The sequence below is a fragment of the Pseudorca crassidens genome, chromosome 14, assembly GCF_039906515.1.
Source record: "Pseudorca crassidens isolate mPseCra1 chromosome 14, mPseCra1.hap1, whole genome shotgun sequence".
Lineage (NCBI taxonomy): Eukaryota > Metazoa > Chordata > Mammalia > Artiodactyla > Delphinidae > Pseudorca > Pseudorca crassidens.
In genome coordinates, this window is record NC_090309.1 from 52,183,674 (window position 1) to 52,204,258 (window position 20,585).

At 43.5% G+C, this 20,585-nt stretch overlaps 1 protein-coding gene across 2 annotated transcripts in view; it reads left to right on the top strand.

Moving 5' to 3' along the window:
• FSHR (follicle stimulating hormone receptor) overlaps positions 1-20,585 on the top strand; it is a 162,221-nt gene that overhangs the window by 95,528 nt on the left and 46,108 nt on the right. For both annotated transcript variants that reach the window (XM_067703912.1, XM_067703913.1), the window contains exons 3-4: positions 11,686-11,760; positions 14,190-14,264. In XM_067703912.1, the coding sequence (XP_067560013.1) occupies positions 11,686-11,760; positions 14,190-14,264 (150 nt within the window). The remainder of the gene's footprint in view (positions 1-11,685; positions 11,761-14,189; positions 14,265-20,585) is intronic.

Genomic DNA, 20,585 nt, shown 5'->3' on the forward strand with positions numbered 1-20,585 from the left:
TAGAAATGGAAGCTGGCTGTCATGGAGGACTGCCAACAACGTGGTTGGCTGCCTTTTAATAACAGAATCATCGATATAATTAAAATCACTGAATTTTAGGGCTAGAAGGGACCCACGAGGTCATCTGGATCAACAGTGTTGTTTTATAGATGAGGAACAAAGGCCCAGAGAAGGTAACTGATTTGACTCAAGGAAAGCGGTTAATTAGTGGCAGAGTCAGGACTAGAACTGAGGTCTCCTGACTCCACTGAAGTAATAAAAATAACAGTAAGCAGCACGACCTTTGCATAACACTACGTGCTTTTTTCTTCTGGCGTGACATGCATTATTCATGTGATCTTCAATAGCCCTGCCAACTACAAAGGATCGAGTGGAAAATGTACTGAGGGACAGAGGGCCTTAGCAACATCTTACAGAGGAAAATGGATCTCAGAGAGCTCCAGTGATTTGCCGAAGTGATGAAGGACTTGCTTTTGCCCACTGGGGAGACCTCACCTCATGCAGCTCTGCGCCGCTGGAGATTAGAGAGCTGAGGGTTCAAATTTCTTAACCTGAACACCCTCCCAGGGTCTGTGTGCTAATGGATTTAGTAGTCCCCATTGTTAAAAAGTTGTTCTTTCTGGCATTTTTTTTCATGAAATAATTGAAAAAGAGAGAAAAAAGCCAAGGGCCCATAATTCAATAAGGAGCAGCCAGCTGGTGTGTTCCCCGCAAGAGGCCAAGCAATTCAATCACAGGGAGTAAATACTGTGTCACCAAGAACAGAGGTCTCTGGCTAAACGAGGTCACATATAGACAGTTTTGAGGAGGGATTTTTTTGGTTGTTGGTTGTTTCCTCCCAGTATGGCCAAGCGACACTTCTACACGACTCCTAATTAGCCAGCCAACAAAAATGTACTCAACACCTACTGTATAGACCCATTTTTCAGCAGATGGTAGATGCAAAACTCATACCTGCCCTGATGGGAGGAGCATTTGTGAGCAAATACAGACAGGATGCTGGATGCTAGACTCCTACCTTAGGTATCAGACTGGTTAGATGGCAACCACAAACTCCATAACGTCAGGGACCTTAAGAACAAGCTTCTTTCTTTCTCACCTCGTAGTCGGGTGGTAGTCCTCAGCACTTGATTTAGGACCCCAAGCCACCAGCAGCTTCTCCGTTTTCAATCCTGGCCCCCAAGGTTGTGCTGGCACCTTCAGCCAGGTTGGATGGGAGACAGAGCACAGAGGAGCACACGAGAGGGGTTACGGGCAAGCCTGGCACAGCACACGTCACTTCTGCTCCCATTCCTTAGGAGGAGCCTTCTCCCCTCAAGGCTATACCTAACAGCAAGATTGCCAGGAAACATAGTCAAGCTGTGACCCAGAAATAAGAGGGGAAAATAGACGATGGTGGGCAGCTAGAAACCTCTTCCGTGCCATATGTTATATCCATAACTCTCATAAAACCCTAAAAGGTAGCTATAATTACCCCCATTGAGATAAAACTCACGGAGGTTACCTGACCTGTCTAAGGTCACACAACTAGGCAATGATAAAGCTAGAATTTGAATCCAGGCCTACCTGGCTTCCAGGTTCATGCTGCCACTAACACGTGCATATGAACTTAGACATACAAGTCAGCAGGGCCCTGATAAGACAAGGCCATTAGTGAGATTACCCATGTAGAACATTTAGCACTATGCCCGCCTCACAGTAACTGTCTAATAAAGGTAATTATCACCATCATCTTTATTCCTGCAGCCTTGAGTTACACAGCTCAAACTTGCCGGGGTCCCAAACCTACAGACAATTTACCCATCCTTGTGGGTCAGAGACGCCTCCAGCCTTCCCACCTCCCCTTCTTTGTCCTCTGCTAAAGCTGGCAGCCTGCACTGAAGCCAAGTGACCCAATCAACGTCCCCTCACTTATTACCTGCCCAACCCCTTATCTCCCATCACTTAGAATGTAATGAATTCTGTTTAAATAATTTCTGACAGGAATACAGAGTAATAAAGAAATTACCTACCTTTTCTAACTTCTAATATCATTCTACCTCCATAAAACCTCTTTCCCTTTACCTCCTGCTCTTTCTTCCTCCTTCCCTTTTTATCATCCTCTTTTAATTCCATTTACCTTCCCTACTCATGGCTCCCAAGCATAAATATTCGCTACACTCCTGTATCCAGGCAGAGTAAACTCCAGGCCTTCACTTTTTTTTTCTTTTTTTAATCTTTGGCTGCATTGGGTCTTCATTGCTGCACATGGGCTTTCTCTAGTTTCAGCGAGCGGGGGCTACTCTTCGTTGCGGTGCGCGGGCTTCTCATTGCAGTGGCTTCTCTTGTTGCAGAGCATGGGCTCTAGGCGCACAGGCTTCAGTAGTTGTGGCATGCGGGCTCAGTAGTTATGGCTTGCAGGCTCTAGAGTGCAGGCTCAGTAGCTGTGGTGCACGGGCTTAGTTGCTCCGTGATGTGGGATCTTCCGGGACCACGGCTTGAACCTGTGTCTCCTGCATTGGCAGGTGGATTCTTCACCACTGCGCCACCAGGGAAGCCCCAGGTCCTCACTTTCTACTCCACTCTTTTCCCCACTAGCCATTCCACTTTCTTGTTAAAAAAAATATATATATATATTTTTTTCCTCTGTGTATGTGTGTGTGTGTATATATATATATATATATATATATATATATATATATATATATCTTTGAATCTACTCCAAATTTTTGAGTAAATCATTGGCCACTGGGACATTTAATTTGTTTGAAAAAAAGATGATTGACGACCCACATCAGACCCAAATCCTGAGTCATCACATGACTGTTAAGTACCGCTGGTCCAGCGGAAATTGCAAAGAGCCATAATTACGATAATGATGGTGGGAAATGAAGGGATATTTGCAAGAAATACTAAAAAAAAAAAAGAAAGAAAGAAAAAAAGTAATTGAGAAGATTTAGAATCTGTTAAAAGTCGAAAAGGAGTCAGAGGTGACCCCAAGATTTAAAGCTAGGGTTGGTCCAATGAACCAATAGGAATGACAATGCAGCTGGTGTCTGGGGTTGTGCCTGGGTGGGGGGATGTGATGGAGAATTGGGAGAGGAAAATAATAAGCCTGCTCCAGACTAGTTGTCCATCAAGGGTATGCAGAACATGGCTTTGGTCATTGCAGACATGGGCCTCCAGTCTAAGAGGGAAACTTGTTCTGATGACACGTGAGGCATCAACAGAGAGGTTCTAACAGGGAAATCTAAAGGGATACTAAGACAGAGCTTGAGAAATGCTGACATTTAGCGAGGGTGTGAGAGGGAAAATAAAAGGTGTTGAATGCCCACTGTCTGCCCTGCTCTGTGTTGGACATTCCTCTCATACTTTCTTCCACTTCTACTGACTTTGCATGCCCAACTTCCCATGCATGTTGCTTCTACCCAACTAAAGTGCAGACTCTGGGAAGGCAGGGGCACTGCTTTTCATTGTCTTACGTGTTTTGCCCTTGCATAGAGAATGCCCTAAAAAAGCACTTACCCTATGAGTCACTGCTTGGGACTTTGATTTATCTGTAGAAGGTGAATTAGCATGTCGACATATTTTGCCTCATCAGAACTCAAGTACCATGCAGCATGGAGGAAGGGGGCAGTATTTGGTTGTTTTATAGGCGTATTGCTGAGCCAAAATTTTATACTCTATTGGAAATTAAAACAATAACAACAAGATCTTCTGAAGTGGAAATAGTTTTCCGGGTCACTGGCTATATGGCCTATCTGATTTCTGCCATCTTTTTGAGGCCCCATGAATGGTGCATTCATATCCTAGGTCGACTTTGCTCACTGGCTCTGTGGCACTGGGGAAATTACTCAACCTCTGTATGCCTCATTTTCCTCTTCTGTAAAGGGGTCAAGGATGGTACTTCCCTCAAAGGGTTGTTGTGAGGATTAAGCAATTTAACAAACGTAAAGTGCAGAAAAATTGCTTGGCACATAAGAAGTGCATAATAAACGTTAGCTATGATGTCTGTGAGTTTTAGTTCCTTTCCTCACCTGCTGAGCAAAGCAAGGGAAATATTCCAAAATATAGATTATTACTTAACATTTTAAATGAAGACAAAATTAAAAATGGACACAAGTTTGTTGTTGATGAATTTAAAAGTGAAGGAGTTGAATTCGAGTCACTGAGGGTGCTTTAATTTCTGTCTCATTTGGGGACATCTTTATAGCATCTTTAGCAAAGACGCACTTTGCCCAGGGAGAAGGAAGCAGATGGGACATGTCACGAAAGGAATGCACCTACCTGCTGCCACCTGGGGAAGTGAGAGGAGCCTATTGGCAATGTCCTTACCCCACCCTGACAACATGTTCCACTCTGTATTGACCCTCTCCCAAAGGGACCAGCTTCCTTTTTAGATTAGGACTTCAGTGGTGGAGACATGCTTGTTGGGGCACCTACGTGCTCTGCCTAATCTCCTTTGTTGGCCAACAGACCAGATGGCAGGTCTCACTGTGGTTAAGACTCAGGATGGTGTCTGGGATAATGCCATAGCCTGGCTTAAGAATTTAAATGATGTGTGGGCAGGGTTAAGAGAAGCATTCCTAGAACACTTGCTCACACCGTTTTCCCCAGTTCAGTGATCAGCGAGCCCAGTATTTCCCAGATGCAGAGGACTTCAGTCCTCAACTCCACAGAGAGATGGAAGCAGGCACAGCGATATTTGAGTTTACCACGTGAGAAGCGTTGTGCTTTCACACATACCATCTTATTTAATACCTTTGACATCCCTGTGATATAGCAATTATTCCCATTTTACAGACAAGGAAACTGAAGCTCAGAGAGACTCTGCTGTAACTTGCCACAGTTGTACAGCTAGTAAGAAATGGAGGCAGGATTCAAACTCAGGTCTCTATTGTAAAGTCTCCAGATCTGATCTTAAGGGAATTCTAAATAAGGGTGGAAGTATATATTTGGAGAAATTTATGAAATTTACTGGAATGTATTTTCATGGACATTTTCACCCACCCTGTTCTGTATTTACTTAAGTTATTTGGCACATTTCCAGAAGAATTAAGGGAGTAGACATATGGTAGAAATACATATATATATATATATTATATATATATAACATATATATTATATATAATATATGATTATATATATACACACACACTTGTGTGTGTATAATATATAATCATATATTATATATAATCAATATATAATCATATAATCATATATATATAATCAATATATAATCATGTATATAACACAATGTATAATACATATATAATTATGTATATACTATATATATATACATATATACTATATATGAAAGTATATTATTTATATATCTGTAGTTATATTCAAATACAACATACCAACAATCCATTTTATTCTTTCTAGTAACTCAGATGTAGCCCATCAAATAAAGATAGCACCCAGTTAAGGAAAGCCTAGAATACTAGACTCGCTGAGTTAAAGACAATTGACAAAACCCAGAACCCATTTTATTCATCTTTAGAGCCCCAACGCGAAGCCTAGTGCCTGAAATACCAAAGCTGCTTAATTAAAACTTGTTGAACATTTGTTGGATTAGCTCTTCACTCTTTTAAAAATGCACTCCTAGGCTCTGCGAAACCAGAAGCTTCCTTCCTGCGTTAGTACACATTCTGATTTGCAAATACTCTGTTTACTGCAAATTTTCAAGAACACAACTTCATTGTGCAAGAGCAAAGGTGGAAAATCTTTTATAATCTTTCAAAGATAATTCACTCATTCAGCAAACACTTGGCTGGGAGCAGAAATACTAAGCTGAAAGGCAATGTCACCGTCCTCCAGGAGTTCTTTACCTGGTGAAAGAGACAAACCCGAAAGCAAACCCAGCGCGGTCTGTGAGGGCTATGTGAGAGTGTGTGAGGGCGTCCCACAGGGGACTCAGGGAAGAGAAACAGTCAACTAAATTTAGCCTGAGGTTATTAAAGACAAAAGAAAGAAATCTGATTCAGTGAGTATTAAAAATATTTTAGGGCTTCCCTGGTGGCGCAGTGGTTGAGAGTCCACCTGCCGATGCAGGGGACACGGGTTCGTGCCCCGGTCCGGGAAGATCCCACGTGCCGCGGAGCGGCTGGGCCCGTGAGCCGTGGCCGCTGAGCCTGCGCGTCCGGAGCCTGTGCTCCGCAACGGGAGAGGCCACAACAGTGAGAGGCCCACGTACCACAAAAAAAAAAAAAAAAAAGAAAAAAAAATATTTTAATGCAGTTGAATGCCCAGTTAGGGAGGGATATGTCAGATTTACTGAAGGAAAATTCTCTAAGGAAGGTCAGGGGACGAGGGAAAAGAGGGGAAAACCTGGTTGGAGAATATCTCCTATATCAGAAAAAAAGCAAAGACAATGTTTCTGTGAGTGTTTTATTTCTTATTACATCCTGCTCTCCAATTCATACATGTCGTTGAAATTCTAGGGAGGTCCTGAATTGCTGGTAACAGTTCTTCAGTTTTTCCTAATCCCACAAACCTGTAGCATCTCTTCTCTGAATGAAACAGTCCCAGCGTTTGGCAACTGAGTGTCAGGTGAAATGGTGGACAAATGAATATCACTCTAGGATACGTTGACATTTCAGGCTGGACCCAGCTGAATGCTACATGCTCATTCTCTCCCTAAAGTCCCTCCTACTGACCCGACCCCCACCCACAAGTGTACTTGTATATGAATGCCACTTCATTGGCCAAAACAACGCAATCTGGAGTAGAATTTGATTGTGGCTCTGAAACTCACTCCAGAGGGAATGTCCTGATAATGTCCAGCACTTCATGCAAGCACATCTCCCCTGCCTTCAAAGAAACGTGGAATTCCATGCACAGAAGAGATCTAACACCCAATCAAATGCTTTAAGAACTCCTACAGGCACACCAGTCATCTCTCCCATTCTCTCCTCTATGGGTGTTTTGTAAATTCAAGGACCTCATCTGTGAGCCAGAGAGGAGCTGGAAATGCTATGACCCATAGGGGTAGAGCTAAAAGCATCCAGACTCTATTAGACATCCATACATAGACCAAATCCAGGTATGTGTCCCTTGCATGCTGTGTATTCAATGTAGAAAAATCCCTGGGACAAAAATCTAACTCACAGACAAGCTAGGTTTGGCCATCACATACCATACTTGGGCACGTCGGCTACAGAAAGGGGGGTGAAAGACTACAGAAGACAAACTTCATCTCCTTTGCAGCTTTTCAGATGCTGTTTCTGAACCTGAAGACGACTTTTTCTTCATCTACACATCCACCCACTAAGCATTTATTGAGTACCTATCACACGCCAACGTACCACTAGATGCTAGAGATAGAAAGATAGGTGGATAAGATACCACCCAGGAACTCAAAGTCAGGTTAGGTAATTAGACAATGAGAACCCCCACAAAAAACAGCAATGACAAAACAACATGGTAATTGCTTTAACTGAGAAACGAAAGAAGTCTTGTGAGAATCTAGAGGACAGAAAAACTTCAATAAGAGAGTAAGGGAAGGGTTTCCAGAGGGGATAAAGGGTTTTTAAAATCAAGTACTTCACTCCACTCCTCCTCTATCATGCTTTTCATACCCAGCACTGGGTGTGTGTTGGGGAGAAAGGCCTGTTAGGGTGTTACTACCATTCTTCTAAAGAACCTTGCAATCCAAAGTGTGGTCTCAAGACTAGCACCATCCCTATCACCCTGAGGCATTAAAAAGGCAGAACCTCAGACCCCACTCGAGATCTTCCCATTGAGAATCTGCATTTCAACACAATCCCCAGGTGATTCATATATGCATGAACAACTGAGAAGCATCGTCTGAGATGAGAGCCTCATCTCTGGAAATAAGCTTTCCACAGAATCAGGATCCCTCACCCAAAAAGAACAGCGTTCAATGCCTACATTGGACAGTTCCCAAACTTTCTGGGCTCAGGATCTCTTTACATCTTAAAAGTTATTAAAGACACCAAACAGATTTTGCTTATGTAGCTTATAGCTACTGACACTTACCATTCTAGAAATTCAAACTGGGAAATATTTTGCTAGTCCATTTTAAAACAATAATAAATCTCTACATAATAACATAAATAACAGTTGTTATGCAAAATAACCATGTTCAAAAAAATATTAGGGAGAAGAGTACCATAGTTTTTTTACATATTTTCAAAACATTTTAACATCTTGTTTAATAGAAGACAGATGGATTCTCGTATCTACTTCTGCATCCACACATCAACTAGCCCCTGGGCTCCACTGTATGCTCGTAGAATGAGTGAAAAAATTATATTTTAGCATGATTATGAAAATAGTTTTGACCACAGAGACCACCAGAGACCAGGCACATTAGAATCACCATTGCTTGGAGAATTAAAGGGAAAAATAAAATAAAATAAAATAACACCAGAGTTTCACCCCAGACTAAATAAATCCAACTCTCCGATGTGAACTCAGGTTTCGGAAGTTTTTAAAGGTCCACCAGAAGATGCTAATGTGCATCCAGAGTTGAGAAACTCTGATCCTCTGACCTAGTTCAGCTATGCACTTTACAGATTGTGGAGAGGGAATGGGAGGTTGCGGGGAGAACAGCCAGGAGGGAAGGAACCTTATCGAGAAGCTCCAGGATAGAGCTAGGAGTTGAACACCACCTTCTGGCCAGACAATATAACCAACATTCTTCCATTAATTCTCTTAATTCAGAGTTCTCAAAACACAAACAAAATGGAATTTACTCTCCTTCCTTTGAATGAAAGACACTGTTTAAATAACTGTATTAAGGTATGTTTCATATACAATAAAATATATGCATTCATTTTAAACTTAAAGTTCAATAAGTTAGGACTTCCCTGGTGGCACAGTGGTTAAGAATCCGCCTGCCAATGCAGGGGACATGGGTTCGAGCCCTGTTCCGGGAAGATCCCACATGCCGCGGAGCAACTAAGCCCGTGCGTCACAACTACTGAGCCCACGCACCTTGAGCCTGTGCTCCGCGACGAGAAGCCCACGCACCGCAATGAAGAGTAGCCAAGCTGGCCGCAACTAGAGAAAGCCGGTACACAGCAACAAAGACCCAACGCAGCCAAAAATAACTCAAAAAAAATGAAAAGTTCAATAAGTTAGACAAACTCATGTTCAGACCTCCCCAATCTTGATATAGAACATTTCCATCATCCCAGAGAGCTCTCTGCCTCTTCCCTGCCAGCAACCTCCATCCCAGGCCCCACGTGACAATTACTCTGATTTCTATCATTGCATATTAGTTTTTCTTCTTCTAGACCCTCAGATAAATGGAATCAGACAGTATGCTTTCTTTCCTGTCTGCATTCTTTCACTCAGCGTAATTTTTTAAAGATTCAACTATGTTGGTTCAGCTGTTTGTTCCACTTTATGGATGAGTAATATCCCACTGTACGGATATTCCACAGTTCATCCATTGGGTTGTTCCCAGTTTGGGGCTATTACAAATAAAGTTGCTATGAACATCTCTGTACAACTCTTTGGGAGGGCATGAGTTTTTATTTCTTTTGAGTAAATATATAGGAGTGGAAATATTAGGCCCAGCGTGGCCCTGGGAGGCAGGGCATGTAGAAGAAACTGTTCCAGCCCGGCAGTCAGCCACAGCTGGTTCTGCATACAGATGGGGCTGTTTATTAACATGGAGATTAAAACACTGACTTCACAGGCATGCTAAAGGGATCGGAGACAATGTATGTAGAGTGGCTGGTAAATAGTAGATACCTAGTCAAAGAGCGTAGAAATAACTAGAAGCAGAACTGGGTTGAACGGGAGCAAGATCCCTGAATTTTCCAGTGAGGTGTTTTTCCACTACTGCATGCTGTTCACCTCCCCCCAAGCCTCCTCTAGCCAAAGGTTCCCTCAGCCTCCACCCAACCCCAATACCCTCTCCTGTCCTTGAAGTTGAGGCCAGAAAATATGAACTGCCTTCTGAAATAATTAATTTAGAAGTGTTTCTTGGCTAGTTCGTTTTAATAATTTTTAGTTCTCTTTGGAAAAAAAATCCATATAATGGAATGCTTGGTACATGAATTCAGTTAAGTCAAAATGTCCACCTTCTAGGCAGTATTAGGCTGAGATATTACCGCAAGGGGGTGACCAAACCTACCAGGACCTGTAAGTGAACCTGGAAATAGCTTTTGGACAATATGGGCCTATCTGCATTTAAACCCTCTCTGTCACCTAGTGCTTTCCTCCATGCTTATTTTCTACCTGTGCAACTCTTTCACTTGACTCCTTTAAGTGTTCAAATAAATGTCTCATTTTTCAAGGTCTATCACTCCTCTCCTACTCCTTCTCACTTCTGCACCTCCCAGTACTCTTTCCACTTGAAGGACAGAGGAGCAAAATAAATGCCCAATGGCCAACATGTCCTATTAAATACACACATGTACACACCACTCTCATCTATGTTCAACTACGAAAATTGTGAAGATCAATTCACTTTACCAAATGAATCACGAAGGAAGCCACCATAGAATAAGAGGTGCTTTTCTCTCACAAAACGTCTCTGCACTCACCGGGGAGTGTGAGAAACGACCCTGCCAACCTCTGAGCTGACAAGCCCCGGATGTTACCAGTTCCCCTCCCTGAGCTGACTGCGCTCACAACCATGTTTCCCCTCCCTCAACAGGCCCTCTCCCTGCCCTGCCCTGCCCTCCAGGCTTTTCCCTTGATCAAGAGCCTTTCTATAGCTTCTCAGCTAAATCCCAGGCCAGCAGACAGCGCTTCACCTCAGCCAGTTTGAGTGCATGCTGCCTATGAGATTTCCTGAGGCTCTCTTAAAACTGCATGAGAGCCTTCCTCAGGAGGCCTAATAATACCGTGTTTCACCTTTGAACCACTTTATAAACATTAACTCATTAAGCTACCCTTCTCTCCTCACAAGCTCTGGGCTTCTGCAGAGGGGACTTCATCCTCCACTCCCCTCAGATTGCTCCAGGAGGAAATAAGCTGGGAGCTGAAGGATCTTTTCTGGGGATTTTAGGCCAAGACAACAATAATGCCAAAGGTCCTGGAATAACAAACGCCGCTTGGGTAAAATGGCATGGATGTTTCTTTAAAAGAGACTGAATTGAGGTTCTCCTCTCCCAAAGCCAGATTAGCAGAATGAAGAACCTGCCTCCATGGTCTAGGGCAGGGCCACTGAACTACTGCAGCCCATGACACAAAATCCAGCCTACCCCCTGTTTCTATGAATAAAGTTTGACTGGAACAGAGGTGCGCTCACTGATTTACATGATGTCTCTGACCGCTTTTACACGGCACTATCAACTGAGTGGTTGCAACGGAGACCACAGGATCCACAGAGCTAAAAAAGAAAAAAACAATTACTGCCTGGCCCTGTAGAAGACGCTTGCTGACCCCTGGTCTAGGGAATGTAAAGTTTGTTCCCATCCCCCATATTCCCTAAATATCTTTAACCAAGTCCCTTTCCCTCTCTGGGCCTCAGGTGCTACATTTGTAGACTGAATAACCTCTGACCTGAATCACTGCCTTGGGTTTATTCTCTCATTGTTCTGCAAGTATTAACATCCCATTTGTTAGCTTTGCCTCATCATTACAGCTGCCTTTTTTGGGAGAAGGAACAGAGTTTTGTGTGTCTCATGAATCACTGTAGGCACAAGGCTCTATGCTGAGCTCTAAATCCACTTCTGGAGTGTAACGGAACTGACTTGAATTCTATTTCTTTCTTTGCAGAGAGATCTCGCAGAATGATGTCTTGGAAGTGATAGAGGCAAATGTGTTCTCCAATCTGCCCAAACTACATGAAATGTAAGCAAGAACCTGTTTGCTCATGGCTGTCCTCGGCCATAGCTTTAAAGTTCACTTATATTCCTGGGAGGCCCTGGCTCTGCTCTGCCCTCAGACCCCTAGAATTTCATTTTAAGATGTCAAAGTCAGTCCAAAAGTCCAAAGTCATGTGTCTCTGCCTGGTGATCCAGGTCCCATTCCAGAGCTTGGTCTTATCCTGCTTCTTGCTCCCAGAATTTCTTGCATAGTAGACTCAAGAATGTAGCGCTGTGACTGCAAGTGCGTCTACCTCATCCTCTCATTCAAATTTATTCCACAGTCAAAGCCCAGGATAAATCCCCCATGATGTAGCTGAAGATGGGCAGTCTTAGTTTGACTCCATAGACCCACCATGAAACCTTGGCCAAGATACAAAATCATGCTAAGACTTAGTTTTCTTATCTGTAAGTGAGAATAATAAAATTGCATGCCTCACAGGATCACTGTGATGAATAAATGAGATGATACATGTTAAACAGATCTAACACATCAACCGGCATACGGTAAGGTCATCACAATCCTTGGCCTCTTTACTACTCCACCCAAATTTACTTCCTCTTGTTGACATTCTAGTTTTGCATACATGCCAATACTCACACAGATCCACCTCTGTTTCATACCAGTCTCTAATTACCATAGGTTATCAAAGCCAGAAGAGACTTCACAGACAATCTGGTGCAAAATTTTCCAAAGTATATTCTGTGTGTCATTAAACACTTGGAAAATTATTAAGTGCTCCAAAAAAGGAAAAAAGTCTATGGTCAAATAAGGTGAAGTTGGACAGATTCACTTACTATAGGAAAACTCAGAGCCTGTAATATGCGAATATACACTTGGAATCTCCAAGAAGGATATCGTATTAAGAGTTTCTCAGCTAATGTCATTGGAAAGGTTTCTCTGTGAAGCATTGATTAATATCTCACAAAATTCTCATGGAGCACAGTTAGGAAAGCCAGTGACCCACTTCCCTAATTTTACAGGTGAGGAAAGAAAGACAGAGAGAAGTTGTGAGGCTTGTCTGGTCACCCAGCCAAATCCACAGCAGGATACGGACTTGAACATAAATCTCCTGACTCCTTCGTATCTTTTTGAACATTTTTTAGCGCTTGTCAAGCATATATACATACCCACACACACATGCGTAATTCATATATGCATACATACATCCATATGAATTTGTTTAGGAATGACAGTCTGTCCATCTTGGCAGACCTCCTTCCCTTTTCTCCTACTCACTCTGCATCCCGCTCTCATTCTTCCTCGTTGTCATTAAGCCTCTGCAACTGACGCCTTCCCTCCCTCCCCCCACTGCCCTAGTGCTCCTTCCTTCCTTCTCACTGTGCTTGGCCTTTCCTTACGCTAGTTGGGAAAAGAGATCTGACCAGGGTCTCAGAACCCACAGAGAATATCAGAGAAATGAACCAAAGGGCAGCTGGCCCTCCGGGCAAGGTCAAGCAGGCGTCCCTCTATGCTCTTCAACGGGCAGTGGAGCTAATGGGATGGCTCTTTCATCTCTTTACTGAATGGAGAGGTTCTCACCCCCATGTAGCACTGACCGTACTTAAAATGATTAATTACCTGGTACTTGGATCTGGGTAGCTACAGGTTACTGCAACATTAAGCTAATGAAACAGGGAGGAAGTAATTAACACAGAGCATCTCTGCAAATATACATTGATCTAGCAAGATGGGGAAAGGGCAGCCTCTCTCTGTCGGAATCCAAATGTGAACATGCCCACCTCCAGAACTGCACTGTGTCCAGATCAGGACACAGTGCAGGTCAACCTGGGGCAGAAGCCATCACTTCCCATGAGCTGTGAGAGAGCAGCCTCAGTGTGAGCATGAGGGGACTCACTGGCACATTCCCAGCTGCTGTCTGCTGGGACTGCACAGAGATGCCCACTGGTTTTCCCCCAGTCTTTGTTTTCCTTTGCCCCTTCACTCTCCTTTTCTCTAATCTCCTTTGGCCCTTCAGCCTTTTTCCTTCCCACCCTCTTTTGTTGTTTTCCATGCCCTTCTCTCTTGTCTCCCAACCGGACAAAAGCTCGTTTCCCCCATTAGTCTTGTCCCTACCCTCTTAGCCTCCTCAGACCCTGGGAGATCCTTAATGGTTAAAGACTCAACTGTGCTCAGTGGAAATGACTCACCCAGTCAGCGCTTTGTTTGTCTCTGATGAATAGGTTCCAGGAAGACTTCAGTGATGAGAGTTATATGGGACAGGGTTAATATTTTGTTTGCGCAGTTTAGTATAGTAAAAGACACCACATGTATGCTCAATTTTTGTTGAAACGATGGATGGATGAATAGATGGATGGATGGGTGAATGACATTAACATACTCTGCATAATGTGAAAAACACCACAGCATTCCTTACCGTTGAGGTCACGTGCATGTTCTCTCCTCTTTTACAGTAGAATTGAAAAAGCCAACAACCTGCTATACATCGACCCTGATGCCTTCCAGAACCTTCCCAACCTCCGATATCTGTAAGAACTCCTGTGCCTGCTCTATGATCAAATTGTGCATTCATATTTTAGCAAAATATCCATTTGCAACTCTGGGGAACAACTGCTTTTAATCAAAGATGTGGGGCAGAAGTGAAGTGGGGAGACACTTGCTGGTGGATTTTAGTTTAGTTTAATGAGTGAATTCCACTGACATAATTGCATTTTGTTTTCATTTAGAAAAACAGACATCATAAGGAATGCCATTTGCATTAATGGGATTGTCACAAGGACCTCTTGCAGAACTCAGTCATAATTTAGTGTTAATGAGATACAGCCAAAATTTCCGCTAGCATTTAGCTTGTGACCTTGACCTCAAAGACATCGTCTCTCTTGTTCTGCATTTAAGCATTTTTTTCTTTGATAGATTACAGTGTTTTATATTAAAAGTTTTGGTTAATGATAGACATGGTGTTTTTATCAGCAGAGAGATTCCTGGTGTTTGAGCTTTATCCCATGGGCCTGCCTCCATTTGCAAGAACTCTGCTTCTTCCACTCAAACAGCTTTCAGATTCGCTGAGGGCTTGTCAGAGCCCTGAGTGTTGTGATGGGGCCCCACAAAATAACAGATAAGAATTTGACCTATGGAGTCAAACTTTCTGGGCTCATTTATTAGCTACTGATCACAGGCAAGAATTTAACCTCTTAAAGCCTGTTTCCTTGTCAAGAGAATGGAAATCATGATGAACGTGTATCTGTTATCTATTAACATAATAATAATGCATAACCACCTACCCCCAAAGGACAGTTTTTTTTTTTTTTTCAAAGGACAGTTTTTAAGCAACAACGATGTATCATTTTTACCTGTCTGTGAGTTGATCAGTGGAATGGTTCTGCTGAGCTGGACTCTGTTGGCCTGACCTCAGCTAAGCTCACGCGTGTATTTGAAGTTAGTTGGCAGGCGAAGTGGGTGCTGGTGCTCTGGGTGGTCTCGGTTTGAGATGACGGCTCTCCACCAAGTGGTGTTCGTTTCCAGCCAACTCACACAGGCTTGTTCACATGTCCTGGGGTTCCAATAGAGACAGTAAGCTTGCAAGCCTCTTGAGACCTAAACCCCGAATTCGCACACCATTTCTTCTGTTGAATTTTATTAGCCAAAGCAATGCATGGGACCAGCTGAGGTTCAAGAGGTGGAGAACCAGACTCCACTACTTGATGGAAAAAGCTGCAGAGTCACAAGACAAGGTGTGTGGATACAGGGAAGGACAGGGAATTGAGGCCATCTCTGCAATCAATTTACAGCATGTAAAAAGTTTCCCACAGTTCCTGTGACATAGTAAATGCTCAATAAAGATTAGCTACTAGTGATATTATGACTCTGTCCCTAACTTTTGATCCAGGAGACCTGGAGTTAGCAAGTAAAATAAGGAACACCGGGCCACTGTGGTTTTAGCTCACTGAATGGAGGCTGACTGAGGGAATAAGAGATTTAACAGAACAAAGTCCCTACGACCTGGAACTTCCGCTCTCTGATAGGAGCCCCAGGAAGGATCTGAGAGAGAAACAAGGTCTTCCACTCCTGAGTTCATGTCAGAGGCAGGACCAGCTTCACTGGCACGCAACCAGGGCAGTCTCACGGGGCTCCATGCTCTAAAGGCACCCACGCTCAGAGGGCCTCACCCCAGGTATAACACTCTACTGTCGCCATCTTGAAACACTTAAACAGCTTTGAACGAGGAGCCCTGCATTTTCATTTTGCACTGCACCTCACAAATTATGTAGCCATTCATGCTCAGAGGTCAGGGTCATGACTGACTCAGGAGCCGTGGCTCTCTAAATGGACTTTGCTATGCTCTCTGCAGAATCTAACCTGGGTTAGGTACATAGCAGTGGAGGAAATCTGAGGTAACAGAAAAGGCATGGGCCTTAGGATTAAAAAAAAAATCTAGGACCTCATCCTGACTCCACCATTTACTCTTGGGCCAATCACTGGATTTCTGAGAGGTGCATAGCTTATAGGACTCTCAAGTGAGGTTTACATGGGAAAATATACTGTAAACTACAAACTGCTCAAAAACATCAATAAATGTACTAAGTATTTGTAGGATACTCTCTCTGGCCAACCAGTCAAAGTCTACAAGTCCACCCTCAGAAAAAGTCCAATAAGGGTTTAATACAGAGTTATGGTGGCCCCTAAGACCTTCAGCTTTCACCTAGAAAGCATGAGTTAAAAAAAAAAAAAAGGACTTTGGGACATGCCTGTACATTTAATGGAGCAGTATAGAAAGAAAAAGAAAAAACTATATATGACGTCAGAAGGACTGGATTCCAGATGGGATGTTGTTATTCATTAGCTAGATAACCATTACCTTCTCTAAGCCTCCTTATCTGTAATGTAAATTGGGTGGTTGTAAAAACTAAGATTATGCCTGTAGAAACATTTTGCAAGTTGTTTTTAGTGTATAAACCATAAAGAACTATATAGATATAAAATTCTTAAAACTACCTATTACCCAGGTGGTCTCCTTCACCCCTTCTTTTCTTCTTTCCCTCCCAATTGCCATTCTTCCCTTCCTTCTCCTCTCCCCTTCCTCTTAGAAAAAGTCTGAGTGGTATAGGGGCGGCCACAGAGCCTTCCATAGCAGAACAAAAGCACATTAGGATATGCAAAGGGACACCCCTATTCACAAACTGTCACATGTGGCTCACGAGAAGCGCTCCTGCAGAGGAGAGATTCGAGAAGAAAGGGATCCCCTCACTCACACATTCCACAGCTATGATGATAACAGCACGTCTGAGAATGGGGGCCTGGGAGCACGTGACCAAGGGATGGGCAATCACTGCAAAGTTTGAAATCAAGAGCTCCAGCATTTGGCCCTAATATTAGCCCGCACCTTGTAGCCAGCACCATTTGTTCTTATTAATAAGGACCCTCAGCCCTCCCTCTAGGGGATGAGGGCTGGGGAGGAACTTGGGAGGATGAGGGCGTGGAAGGCACAGCCCTAGACTGAAGGGGGAACTCCGGCAGAACAGAGGGGACAAATCTCCGACTTTGACTCTGGAAATCTGTGTCATCTGTCGTCAAGTCCAGCCTCCCCTTTGTGTCCTTTTCTCATTTTGAGGTGTTCAGTAATCCTCAGGCACACCTGGCTCCCCATCAAGTCCAGACAAAGCTGGAGGTGACCACTTCCAGCCATATCCGTTCCTAAGAGGAGGTTATCGTTCTGAGTGTATCTGAAACACGCTTTCTAACTGGACAAAGAAAAGAACTTGCAAGCAGTTTAGAGGAATTGTGTCACTGTTAAATGATCCTCCTCGATGGCTCTGAAAAATATATATACTTACATAATCCTACAGAGTATGAGGTCCTTTCACATCCACTGCCATGCTGATCCCCCTCGGGAAGTTGGGCTGAAGAGCCGTCCATCTTAAGCCTTTGGACTTATTGCCCAGGGTGGACTTTTCCCAGCTGCACACTCCTCCTGGAATGCAGCACAGGGTGACCCTGGGAACTAGAGCAACTTTTCACTCCAAAGACACTACCAGCAAGACATCTATTCAGGTCTCTCAGACCGTGGTCCTTTGAAGTGTTTTCCAAACTGCTAAGAGGAATCACCTAAATTCAGAGTTGGTCCTCTAATCTAAAAGATGATTTCGTGGAAAAAAAGCCCAGTTAAGCTTCGTTCTTTTTCCATTCTTATTTGTGTCTGAGCAGCGGTCATGAACAGCTCCGCAATCCAGCAGCCAGGTGGAGGTGGGTGGTAACGATTTCAGATATTCTTGGGAATGATGAACTATTTGCTTCAAGGCAAAGAGGAAACACAAAATGGATGAAGGAATCCAGAGGGGACTGGTAGGATGGAGTAGTTGTTTATTCCCTTAAGCCAGGTTAAATGTTTATCATCACAGCCAGCAGAGCAGGAAATTACAAGGGGTAGGGGTGTGTTGTCATTTGACTTGAGAACCCTAAGCGCTGCATACACACACACACACTTAGAAATGTTATTCTGAGATTCTCAGCGTTGATTCCATTTCATGCTGATCACTGACGGCACAGAATTCAAGACAACTAGAAATCAGCGTTCTTCATTATTCCCTTCATCCTTCATTAAGGAACCTGAAAGGGTTGGGGGGGGAGAAAAAAACTCATGAATAAAGAAATGTACTTTGACTAGAAGAATATACATCAAAGGATTCATCTGGGTGGATTTTTTCAAGTCAATATTGTATTTGCAAAGCAGTATTTCTTTCTTTACCACTCTGCCTTCCTGGCGCTGAGCTTTTGCGTATGAAAGATTATCTATTGATCTGTAAATAAGGTTTACACAATATTCTCTTGCCTTTGCATCCTGTCAGCGTAATTCTTAGGCAGCTGGATGTTGCTCTTTGCTACTCAATAAACCTTAATTCCATCTTGGCAAACCCTCCACACAGCTGGGTGGGCCCGCACCCTCAACTGACAACTCTCTTCCTCTCACGTGGGGGACGCTTAGAGCTTCTTACGGGGCTGTTCACGGCAGCCACGCCATCTGCTTTCTCCAGCCAGGGATGATTCCAGGAGAGTCTTCATTGGGACTCACCTTGGCATTTCTGGCTGTTTCTTCCCCCACCCCTCCCAAGTCCCCCTCTCTCTCTTTTCTGCGTTCCTCTCTTTCATTTGTTTTGGTAGGAGTGATGAAAGTAGCTTCTTTGGTTACAAAAGTTAAGCCATTTGTTGGACATTGCATGGCAAAAGGGACAGAGGGCAGGGATTCAGGAGGCAGCACAGTATAACAAGGAAGCGCAGAGGCTCCAGGGCCATCTGGCTGGGCTCAGGGCTCGGTTCCTACCCTTCTTAGTTGTGTGACCTTGGGTAACTGGCTTAACTTCCCTAGGTCTCAGTTTTCCTTTCTATAAATGAGGAATAACATTGCCTGCATCTCTGCATTGTAGTAAATGAAGTACTGAAAAGAATGACTGACATTTTAAAAATTCTCAATCAATGTTAGCAATTCTTATTAAATTCCTGACTCTATCATTTACTAGCTAAGGGAGCCTGTGTAAGGGACTCCACCTCTATGTATCTCAGTTCTCTTCTCTGCAAAACAAAAAAGAAAAGAAAAAGAAAAAAAAAAAGAATACCTATCTCTAAGAGTCTTGTAAGGATTAATTTGATGACGATGATGGTGATGTGTTGGTGGTGGTGATATCTCTTTCCCCTTCCAATATTTCTAAGGTTTTGAAGGCCTTGTTTCTTTTGGACAGAACCCACTGATCAGCATTCACACATGAAAATATATCATTTGTGTTTCTCAAAAGTAAAAGGGGGCTTCCCTGGTGGCGCAGTGGTTGAGAGTCCGCCTGCCGATGCAGGGGACGCGGGTTCGTGCCCTGGTCCGGGAAGATCCCACATGCCGTGGAGCGGCTGGGCCCGTGAGCCATGGCCGCTGAGCCTGCGCGTTCGGAGCCTGTGCTCCGCAACGGGAGAGACCACAACAGTGAGAGGCCCTCGTACCGCAAAAAAAATAAAAATAAAAATAAAAATAAAAAAAGTAAAAGGCATCCTTCTTACCAAAGTCCTGACAAATCCAGAAAGGCCCCTCCAAACAAGTGAAATGACATAATCCTGCATAATCCTAACCCCTCCTTTTGCTCATTTTCAACACTAGTGGTCCACAATACCTCATGCCATCCCCATCAACCAACTGGTTGGATAATGCTTCCTATTTTTATGTTGATTTACAATTTGACTCTTTTTATCACACTTCATTGCGTCTGAACCTCACAACAGTCCAAGGAGTAAGCAGGGCAGTAAAAGTACAAGCAATTACAGAAGCCAGCTGGCCATGCCTGTACTCCCTGGTCACAGAGCTCTTCGGACAGGAATGTGCAATGTCCCTGTGGACTGTTCCGATACTTTTGATGTTCAGCAACATTTGGTTCTCTGTGGTGGTGGGGGAAGAGCCATACTTGGGTTCATTTTTCAAAGTTACTGCAGCCACGTGCACAGTAGAAAGGATCGGTGCCTTCCCATTTCTCCTCCATCATTTCAGATGTGAAGCAGCCAGTCAGTAAGGACTCATTCATTCAGCCAATCATTCAACAATCATTTACTGAGGCCATACTATATCCCAGGCTTTCTTGTGATGTTTCTTGGGTGTACAAAAGATGACAAGACAGCTGAAGCCTCTGCCCTTATGGAACTTACATTCTAATTGGAGAGACAAATGATGTTGTATAATGTCCGTGGTGATAGTGATATGAAGAAAAATAAAGCAGGGAAAGTTGAGTGATGGTTTAAAAAGGGTGGTGGAGAAAGGATAGAGGGGATGGCCTTGTGAGAGATAAAGGAGTCATCTACGGACAGCTCCCAAAACAAGGAGC